General features: G+C 40.6%; 1 protein-coding gene across 6 annotated transcripts in view; it reads left to right on the forward strand.

The window, feature by feature from the left end:
- Positions 1-11,524, forward strand: part of LOC106879571 (glutamyl-tRNA(Gln) amidotransferase subunit A, mitochondrial) — a 329,428-nt gene that overhangs the window by 313,212 nt on the left and 4,692 nt on the right. For 3 of the 6 annotated variants that reach the window (XM_089339230.1, XM_052975607.2, XM_014929214.3), the window contains 8 exons: positions 2,136-2,301; positions 3,489-3,687; positions 4,474-4,791; positions 5,520-5,695; positions 5,854-5,966; positions 6,269-6,461; positions 7,207-7,324; positions 10,864-11,069. In XM_089339230.1, the coding sequence (XP_089195356.1) occupies positions 2,226-2,301; positions 3,489-3,687; positions 4,474-4,791; positions 5,520-5,695; positions 5,854-5,966; positions 6,269-6,461; positions 7,207-7,324; positions 10,864-11,069 (1,399 nt within the window). In that variant the 5' untranslated portion in view covers positions 2,136-2,225. Of the gene's footprint in view, positions 1-57; positions 761-2,135; positions 2,302-3,488; positions 3,688-4,473; positions 4,792-5,519; positions 5,696-5,853; positions 5,967-6,268; positions 6,462-7,206; positions 7,325-10,863; positions 11,070-11,524 lie in introns of those variants that run through there. The other 3 variants (XM_014929229.3, XM_014929209.3, XM_014929237.2) reach the window with 3 other exon arrangements.

The raw sequence follows: 11,524 nt of genomic DNA on the forward strand, positions 1-11,524 counted from the left end.
TCTCTTTCATTCTAACCTCATATCTCTCACCCGCTTTCTCTCTCTCTCTCTCGTATCACTCTTTTCTCTTTCCTACTCTCTCTCTCTCTCTCTCTCTCTCTCTCTCTCTCGTATCACTCATATCTCTTTCCTTCTCTCTCTCTCTCTCTCTCTATCGACATGGCCGGATCACAAAGTCGGTAGAACTAGTTTTACTCTGATACCGGTTCCAGGTTAGCATGTTCAAGGTCGAAATTTTTTTTCGATTCTTCAACAACAACAATTATAATATTTCAGAGAAATTATTGTTTCCAAATCGCTTTTAAAAGAATGACTACACACTGGTTATCTCTCTCACTCAAGGAGGTATTGTACGGCCACTCTTGTGTCTTTTGTTATCTTATGTTTCATTAATAGCACCGATATATCTCTTCTAGCTTTTATTTTTTACTTGTTACAATCATCGGGCTACAGTCATACACACAGAAAGAGAGAGAGAGAGACAACGGTATAGAGTAGCATCTTAGACTTACCATCATACGTCCCGATTTGTCTTGGACAATCGGGACAGTCCCCATTTCAGTCCCGGATTGAAAATCCATTCTCAGTGTCCGATCCGGTTCACAAAGTTGACCTGTTTGATCCTGAAATGTCTCAAAAAGAACTAAAAGTGTTGAAACCGGCAACGTGTCCACACCCTGCCGTACACAACTCAGATACAAACTAACGTACATCGTGGCTCAATCTAAACCTGGCAGCGAATATCCTTAACAGATTTACAGTTATGTTACGTCCTTATCTCATAATCAAGGTGTCGTAGTTTAGAGGCATTTTATTGAATAAATTTACTCTTTAGTATTTCAAGATATTTTGATGTAATTTCAGTACATATATCTGTTAAAGTGAGATGTCAGTGTTATTTTCATTTTTGCGTAATTTAGACGACAATTTATTCACTGTATCATCATTATCATCGTCGTCGTTTAACGTCCACTTTCCATGCTGACATGGGTTGGACGGTTTGACTGGGGACTAGCAAGCCAGAAGGCTGCACCAGGGGCTCAACCGATGCTGGTGTGTTTACGTCCCCGTAACTTAGCGGTTCGGCAAAAGAGACCGATAGAATAAGTACTAGGCTTACAAAGAATAAGTCATGGGGTCGATTTGCTCGACTAAAGGCGGTGCTCCAGCATGGCCGCAGTCAAAATCACTGAAACAAGTAAATGAGTAAAGAGAGAGAGTGTATATATATATAAATTTTAAATATCATTGCAATACAATAATATCACTTTCCAGCCAAATAAAGGTAGTGGTATGACAAGGCACCAGTGTTTGCTGGAAATAACAGTCAGTAATGATCTGACTCTATGTAAAGCTTCACTGAAATATATTCTGGCAAAGATGTATGCAGGCAGCAAACTTTAAAAATTTTCGTCTCACCTCTAGGCAGAACATTGTAAAAATGGACAACCTAGAATGGATAGTCTAGGACCTGAATTTCGAACTTTCCAAAATAAGGTTGTTATCATAAATTTGATTAGTCCTCATCAGCTAGGATTCACCAGTGACAAAATTTTAAAATATAACTACATCTTGCCAGTATATTCGGCTGAACGCCATTAACAGAACTGAGGTCAGTGGAAAAGGTTTCTGTAAAAATTTTAAATATCATTGCAATACTAGATTCTCCATTCTGGGTTGTCCATTTTTATGATGTTCTGCCAAGATGAAAATTTTTTAAGCTTGCTGCTCGCATACATCTTTGCCAGAATATATTTACCGCCTGCCTGGCCCTCGTGCTAGTGGAATGTAAAAGCACCCACTACACTCTCGGAGTGGTTGGCGTTAGAAAGGGCATCCAGCTGAAGAAACTATGCCAAATCAGATTGGAGCCTGGTGCAGCCATCTGATTCGCCAGTCCCCAGTCAAATTGTCCAACCCATGCTAGCATGGAAGGCGGACATTAAATGACGATGATGATGATGATGTAAATATATTCTGGCAAATATAAGCTTTACAGAGTATGGTATTGTTATTGACTGTTATTTCCAGCAAACATTGGTGCCTTGTTGTACCACTATTTCTTATTTATATATATAAATGGTGGTGGTCATGGTGGAACCATTCAGCAATGTTTCCTTTGTGTTTTTTTGCAGGCCCTCCACCAAATCAAACAGCACCGGATCTGTCCTGTGGAACTTTCCAAAAAATGTGTCCAGCGTGCCAAGCAGTTACGAGAGTTGAATATGTTCATCACAGAATGTTATTCCAATCCTCACCACCAGACGGAGCCACACACACCTGTTGCTAACAACAACACAGGTAAATTGTTTCATGATTAACCACATCGTTCCAAGATCGATCCCACTGTGCTGTAACTTGGCCAAAACTCTATGAATGAAGCTTGACAGATGGAAACTGTACTGAAGCCTGTGTGTAGTTAGGAAGCTTGCTTCTCGACCCTGCAGTTCCAGGTTCACTCCCGCCATGGGGCACCTTGGTCAAGTGTCTTCTACCATGGTCCTGGGCTGACCAATGCCTTCTCAATGAGTTTCATAAATGGAAACGGTGAGGAAGCTCATTGTGTGTGGGTGTGTCTTTGTGTCTGCCCTTTCACCTCTTGGTATTCGGTGTTGGTTTGTTTATGTCCTCAGTACTTAAACAGTTCAGCCAAAAAACACTAATAGAATAAATCCCAGTTTTGAAATAAGTCCAAGAATTGATTTGCACATAACCCTTCAAAGTGGTGCTCCAGCATAGCCACAGTCCAGTGACTGAAACAAGTAAAACAGTTAAAAGAGTTCATGCAAGTTGTATGGTATTTGGTAGGCCTGTATTTGTCTGTGCTATTCAATACATGCTACTAACTGATGAGTTATTTCCCTTACCTCATATTTTGTTTTTATGTGTGTGTGTGTATATATATATATATATCCGTATATATATATCTGTAGAGGATCATGCTCTACGGAGAACTTGCAATTGGAACAAGACCCAGAAGAGGCCCGAAATTCAATTTTAAAGACCAGCTTAAACGAGCCCTGGCTCAAACTAACATCCAGCCATCCTCATGCGAACAGATTGCCATGGATAGGACGGACTGGAGGACTGCCATCCACAATGGAGCCAGCTCCTTTGAGCAGAACAGACAACAGAATGAGGAGGTAAAGCACAGGAGAAGAAAGGAGCGTCTTCAACATCCTCGACCTGCACTGACCACCCTGTGTGAATTCTGCCCATGACTCTTTCACCACTGACTTGGACTCCAAAGTCACATTCGGCACAAACATCTGCCAGGGAGACTGGATAGAAACTAACAAATCCAATGTTTGGATGACAGAATTTGAACTCAGAATGTACAGAAGGACAAAATACCACTAAGCATTTTACTCGGGGTGTGCTAACAATCCTCCAGGTCCCCACCTTAATAATAATAATAATAATAATACTTATAATAATGATGATGATAATAATAATAATAATAATGTTCTTCTGCATGTACATTTCAGAGACCAGCTGCTCCAAGATACTTCAAGGTCTGCCTTTTGCCATTAAGGACAACTTTAGTACAGAAGGTGTACGGACAACATGTGCCTCAGCAATGTTGCACAATTACATGCCACCCTACAATGCCACAGTTGTAGAGAAATTACTGCAACAAGGTGCCACCATAATTGGTAAGACAAACATGGACGAGTTTGCCATGGGGTAAGTAGTGTTATTGCAATACTGATGATGATGATTTCAAAGAGCCAGAACCAATACCACAAGGTATCTAGTCCCACTAACCCACCACCTGTGATTGCTACTGTTCTTCTAACCCTTGAAAGGATGTAAAGCCAAGTTGACCTCGGTGGGACTTGAATTCAAAGTGCAAAATGTTGGAACAAACACCACAAGGCATTCCCATTGGGTCCAACTATCCCACTTAGCCTCAGGCCAGCCTTTTAGAATGGATTTGGTGGACAGAAACTGTAAAAAGCCTGCTGCTGGACATCAACATTTAATGTCCACTTTCCATGCTGGCATGGGTAAGATGTGGTTGTGTATATGTATGAATGCCTCTGTGTGTTTATGTGTGTCTTGACATCATGTGATGGTTGTAAACGAATATCACCATCATACAGCCGGGGTTGTTTGTTTCTAGTCTTCAATGAAAAACATGTCTGACCACCGTGCCAGGAAACAGGTATGGGTTGGTGACAGGGAAGGCATCCAGCTGTGGAAAATCTGCCTCAACAAATTCTGTCCAACCCATGCCAGCACAGAAAAGTGGATTTCATACGATGATGATCCTTCTTAACACTTTAATTAAACTCTGATGATTCACTGCCTCAGTTGCGTAATTCCACAGATCTGTGATCTAAGGGTACAACAGTTCCCAAAGATCAAACTGAGAAAATTTGTGTCTTGTCTTTCAATTTTGTTTGATTTTCTTCTTGAAATCTTGTTTCTTTCTTATTTTGTTATCAAATGGAATATTTCTACTTTCAGGGCCGGCAGCATTGATAGCCATTTTGGGCCAGTGAAGAATCCTTGGAAGTATCCATTTGACCGCTCCAGCACCAAACATTTGACTGGTCCGAAAGGAAATTTAGAGAGTAACAATGATAAACCTATCCAACCTACCATCTCAGGAAATGAGGAAAAGGACAGCTCGGCCCCTCCTCAGAGGTCATGGGACCAACAGACAGACAACTTGTTAAGCCATGAAAGGCGACACAAACAGTGGCTGGATGATGAGGATTGGTTCATTACTGGAGGAAGTTCTGGTGGGAGCGCTGTCGCAGTGGCTTCAGGAATTGCATTTGGGTAAGACATCCAATTTCTCTTAATGCCTAGGGTTAAATTCAACTACTTCCATCAGTCTTATAAGAAAAACCGTTGAAAACATTTGCTGATTTTCAAAATGGTAAAAGTGTAAACAACAAATTAAAAGGTGTGGTTTATTAGCAATTAGAAGCCAAAACCAAAATTAAAAGAAGTCACAAAAATGACAGAGTGTAGTGACTAGCACCGCTTTTGCTAAAAATAAGAGTTAAAACAACTCAAAAGCCAAACAAAAGCACTGTCTCAAAGGGAGATAAATTTTATAAGACTGACAGAATATGTTGAGTTTAACCCTAGGCATTAAGAGTTGCTGATGAGGATTAAGATGGTCTCCATCAAAATCTGAAATTGGGATCCATCTAGGTACACTATTAACTTACCTCCCTTTGCCAGTCATTAAGACAGCGCTTTTGTGACTTTGGAGTTTTAACTCTTATTTTTAGCAAAAGCAATACTAGTTAGTACCCTCTGTCACTTTTGTGACATATATATATATAAAGAGAGTGGGGTGAGACACAGACGGACAAGAAAAATATAGGGATGCTAATTAGAAATTAAATGCATGGCAGAGCCACCCTTATTGAGAGGAGGGGAGGGAAGAACTGTACATGTTTCAGCTTTATTAAACCTTCACAGCAGCACATATTCTACTTATTTAACAAAACTATTTTTCTCTTTCTCATTTTTTCTTCCTTTCTTCTTTACACCAGGGCCCTAGGATCAGATACTGGAGGCTCAACTAGAAACCCTGCTGCATATTGTGGCATTGTTGGTCTGAAGCCAACCTATGGCAGTTTATCAAGATATGGGCTGATCCCTCTCGTCAACTCCTTTGATGTCCCTGGTATCCTGGCTAAAACAGTAGATGACGCTGCCTTAATATTCAGTGAGTAGCAACAGGACTTTCTTTCCAACTTAATATACATACATACATGTATATGTATATGCGTGTATGTTTGTCTGTCTGTATGTTTGTCTGTCTGTATGTTTGTCTGTCTGTATGTATACCTATACATGTTACACCATCCATCATATATATTTCAGATATTTTGAGAGGTCATGACATCAAAGACTCCACTACAGTGACCAATAAATTCCAGCCACTCTCCATTGATGAGCATCCCTCAATGGTTGGTATAACAGTGGGCATTCCTAAGGTAAAGTACATTTTCTTTTCTTTTGACATTTTTATGAATTTTTATATCTGGTCAACCCATCTCTTACACAATATATATATTTGTGTGTGTGTATATATATATATATATATATATATATATAGATAAATAGATAGATAGATATAGATATATATATATATTCTTTACTAAATTCTTCAATATTTTAATATTTTCAAAATTAATTGAAACAAAGCCAGAGCATTTCAACCGAAATATGACAACGAAAAGATTAAAATAAATTCTTAATGAAATAACCCAAACGTTGGCACTTTTTGTGTTTGCAGGAAGCTTACTTGTCTGCGGCTTCTTCAGAGATAATTGAGGAATGGACAAGAGTTTCAGACCAGTTAGAGAGGGCTGGCGCCAAGGTAGTAGATGTATCATTACCACACTTCAATTACGGTTCAAGCTGTTATGTAGTGTTGTGTTGTTGTGAGGTGGCATCCAACATGGCAAGATATGATGGAATCAAATATGGTAAGTTGTGACTCTCTCTTCTCTCTTCTCTCTGTCTTACTTGTAGCTACACACACACCATATATACAAGAGGCATACATATCACCTACACACAGTACACATTCAACATACAGCCTCAACACAGACACAAATGTGTGTGTGTGTACATATTTATCTAGAGACATGCGTTATACATTCAACATACAGTCTACATATATGTGTGTGTATCATCATCATCGTTTAACGTCTGCTTTCCATGCTAGCATGGGTTGGACACTTTGACTGAGGACTGGCGAACCAGATGGCTGCACCTGGCTCCGATCTGATCTGGCAGAGTTTCTACAGCTGGATGCCCTTCCTAATGCCAACCACTCTGAGAGTGTAGTGGGTGCTTTTACGTGCCACCAGCACGAGGGCCAACCAGCTGTAGAAATCAAGCCAAAACAGATTATGAAACCTGGTGCAACCCTTGGCCTTGCCAGATCTTGTCAAACCAGCCAACCCATGCCAGCATGGAAAAGATGATGATGAGGATGATGATGCCACCTAAAAAGTGCTCAGTACCTTCTGTAAAGTGGTTGGTGTCAGAAAGGGCACCCAACCATGGAAACCAAGCCAAAGCAGACACCTGGGGCCTCGTGCAATCCTCATGGATGTTAAATAATAATGATGATATAGGTATGTGCACACACACACACACACACACACACACACACACACACACACACACACACACTCACACATTGTTTACCTTCAATCTTTGCAGGTCACCGTGCTAATATTATGGCCTCCACAGAGCAATTGTATGCCACCAGCCGGCACCAAGGTTTCAACGATGTTGTCCGAGGAAGGATTCTGGCCGGCAATTATTTTTTACTAAAAAGGTAACAGAATTACAGTTTAAACCTGTCATACATTTATATTCTGTTTATGGTCAGCTGGTTAGTAAGGAGGGTCTTGGGTTTCAATCCACTGCCTGGCACCTTGGGCAAGTGTCTTCTACAATAGCCCCAGGCTGGCCAAAGCCTGGTGAGTGGACTAGGTAGGTGGAAACTGAAAGAAGCTCATTGTATATATATGTGTGTATGTATGTATGTGTTTTTGTGTTTTTGTGTTTGTCCCCCACCACCGCTTGACAGTTGGTGTTTGTCTGTCTCTGTGACTTAGCAGTTTGGCAAACGACACTGATAGAATAAGTACCAAGCTTAGAAAATAAGTTCTGGGGTCAAAATTGCTCGACTAGACTCTTCAGCGTGGTGTTCCAGCATGGCCACAGTCCACTGACTGAAACAAGTAAAAGATAACAAATGAAAAACCCAAAATACAAAAATGAAGGTGGAAGGAGGGCGGAGGTGGGGAAGGCTGACTCATTAGCCTTCACCACCACCACCACCACCACCACCACCACCATCATCATCATCATCATCACCACCACTACATTATCTTATATCCTAGTATTTAAATTTTATATTTGATTACTCAGTGTGACAGATGTTGCTCTGTGTGTGTGTGGGTGTGTGTTGATGTAATTCATTGTGTGTTTGTATGCATGTATAGCATAGACTGTTGTGGTTGTAGTGTACCTGTAGAATGTAGTGTGGTAGCGGTTGTGATAGGGTGTGTGTGTTTAGAGTTGTCAACATGCAAGACACAGTATTTTGCAGTTTTTATTCCTATAATCTGAGTTCAAACCCTGCCTTAGACAGTTTTGCCATTCATTCTTTCAGGGGCTCATTACAAGAGGCACAAGCATGCACACTCACACACACATGGAGTGGCTGTGTGGTAAGTAGCTTGCTTACCAGCCACATGATTGTTGCAGGTTCAGTCCCACTGCGTGGCACCTTGGGCAAGTGTCTTCTTCTATAGCCTTGGGCCGACCAAGCCTTGTGAGTGGATTTGATAGACAGAAACTGAGAGGAGCCCATCGTATATATATATGTGTGTGTGTATATATCTAATGACTGAAACAAGTAAAAGACAACACACACACACACACACATGGTAGGCTTCTTTTAGTTTCTGCCAACCTAATCCAACCAGAAGGCTTTGGTCGGTCCAATGGCAGTAGTGACAGACACTTGCCCAATGTGCTGTGATGTGGGACTGAACCTGAAACCATGTCATTGGGAAGTAAGTTTCTTAACCACTGGGCCACACTTGTGCTTCATGTAGTATGTGTGTGTGTGCATGTATGTATGCGTATGTGTGTGTTCTGATGGTCTATGTGTAGCATGAACTACTGTTTAGAAGTATATTTTATGTATTGATTTTCTACACACACTTACACACACACACACATATATATATTTGCATGTGTGTGTACAAAATCAATACACAGAGCCTACTTCTAAGCATACGTATGTGTGTAAATACACACAAACACACACACGCATTCACACACACACATTCACACAGTGTAACAGATGTTTCAAAGACAGTTATGGTAATGGAAAACTTTTGTCTCATCGCTGCTACTGCTGCTGCTGCTGTTGTTGTTGTTTTCCTATGTGAGACCTGATCCATCTGACCAATTAACTAACACACTCCATATGTGACCATCTAGTCTTTGTTTTTCAGGCATAGTATATATATACACTCTGGGTTAATTTTTCCTAATGTGTCCTTCCTATTTTCATTTGGTAGTAAATAATGTGAAGTAGATTTGGCTGCTGTTTCTGAAAGTTTTTGCGGAGGCAAGGTGTAACTGAAAGGGCATTTTGCATCTATTTCTAGCAGGTCGGGTGCACCTGGAGGGAGATTTTAATGATGTCTTTGCAGATTGCATGTGATTCGAGGGTGATTTAGCTGCAACTTCTAGTTGGTTGTGTGATCAGAGGAGGATATGACTCCAATTTTTAGGATGTTTAGTCGCTAGGTTATGTTGTAAGGTAGATTTGGCTGCTATTTCTAACAGGTTGAGTATTTAAGTTGTGATTGGAGGAAGATTCAACTGCTATTTCTTTTGGTCCATTATTATAATTTAATCATATACACACTTCTTTGGTACAGCATCCTGGCTTCAATGTATGTATAAAGTATTGTATTTCAAGATATATATTTACATTATTTATATTGTTGTGTTGTTGTTGTTGTGACCCCCTTCGGTCATGAATGACCATGGGATTGCACCTAGAAAGTTACCCTCCGAAGCACAAGTCTGGGCAGGGTTTTTTTATGGAAGACCAGCAGTTGCCCATGCATACCGGCCTCTCCTCTCCATGCCACTGATGTTATCCAAGGGAAAGGCAAAGGGGCCGATACAGCTTGGCATTAGTGACGTTGCAGCTCATTTATTAATGTGCAAGTGGCTGAGCACTCCACAGACATGTGTACCCTTAATGTAGTTCTCGGGGAGATTTAGCATGACACAGAGTGTGACAAGGCTGACCCTTTGAAATACAGGCACAACAGAAACAGGAAGGAGTGAAAGAAAGTTGTGGTGGAAGAGTACAGCAGGGTTCACCACCACCCCCTGCAGGAGCTTCATGGAGCTTTTAAGGTGTTTTCGCTCAATAAACACTCACAATGCCCGGTCTGGGAATCGAAACCATGATCCTACGACCACGAGTCCGCTGCCCTAACCATATATTTATGAGAGAGAGAGAGAGAGCAAATGGCTACGGTCAGGTTGGATGTGAAGTTGGGGGGTTTTCCAGAGAAGTACTCGACCTGAATGCTGGGCTATGAACACTGTCAGGATCCAAACCAAGGCTGGAATACTTCTGGTGTAGGAAATCCAAGTTTCATGATGATTATACCATCATATGGATTGGCAAAGAGTAAATAATCCAATGAAAAGAAGACAAGGAAAATTCTTTGACCCCTCTTCAATTATTAGTCACACATGTTTCCCTCCCATCTCCATTTGTGATGCCAGTTTACGCAGAAATTCTATCATGTAATACTTGGGGTTTTAGAGAATGGAGGGGATCTTCCTCAGACCTGCATCCATCAAAGGTGTACTGTTACATTGTGCGTCCTTCAGACCTTGTTGTTGGGGAACTATTGGTGGGGGGGAGAAAGAAAGAACAAAGTTAAAAGTGTGGAGGCGGGGTGAGTATATGGGGTGGATATGATGTGGTGGGTGGGAGAAAAAGGGAAGGAGCAGGGAGGAAAACGATCAGGAAACAAAAGTGAAGTACAAGGAGGAGGAGAAGGAAAGGAGGAAGAAGAAGAAATAAGTCCTAGGAACAGTTTGTTCAACTATATATATACATATGTGTGTGTATATATATATATATATATATATATATATATGTATATGTATATATATATATATATATATTTATATATATATATATACTTGTATGTATATATATATATATATATGTATTTGATGAAATATATATTTCATCAAATATATCATCAACTTTAATCCCTTTCTCTCTCTCTTTTTCTCTCTGTACTGTCCATGCTACAGCAACTACAACAAATATGTGGCCCAATCCATGAAACTCCGCCGACTCATCACCACTGACTTCCATCAAGTGTTTGCCAATGGTGTGGACATGCTGCTTACTCCAGTAACAGTGAGTGATGCTCCCCTCTACAGGGATTTCTGCCAGGAGGATAATCGTACCCGCATCTCTGAGCAGGATCTCTACACGACATCCGTGAATCTTGCAGGTTTTGCTTCTTTTACACATTCTCCTTGTTGTTGTTGTTGTTGTTACTTTTATTATTGTTGTAATTAATGTTTTTGTTGTTAGTGGGGTTATTGTTGCTTTTGTTGTTATTGTTGTTGTATAATCTCCATCCCAGGTCAGCCCTGATTGATGAGCAAACATATAGTCAAAAACGCTCCGTCCATGACTGTCCCATTTGTTTCTCTCTCTCTCTCTCTCTCTTCCTGTAACAATGTGTCCTTCTTTTCTCACACAGCATGCTGGTGTTTCAGAGAAATTTGGTTGTTATTTCTAACAGAATGATTAACCAAGTAGTTTTTTTTTTTCCTGTTGTTGTTGTTGTTCAGCTCCAGATCAGCGTTGGTCAGGTAGACATACGATCAAAGTGGTCAAAGATATTCCATCTTCGGCCAAAGGACCAAGCAGTGATGTTAAATCTATGTCAGATTAACCTTT

Source organism: Octopus bimaculoides, chromosome 21, assembly GCF_046866305.1.
Source record: "Octopus bimaculoides isolate indiv1 chromosome 21, ASM4686630v1, whole genome shotgun sequence".
NCBI lineage: Eukaryota > Metazoa > Mollusca > Cephalopoda > Octopoda > Octopodidae > Octopus > Octopus bimaculoides.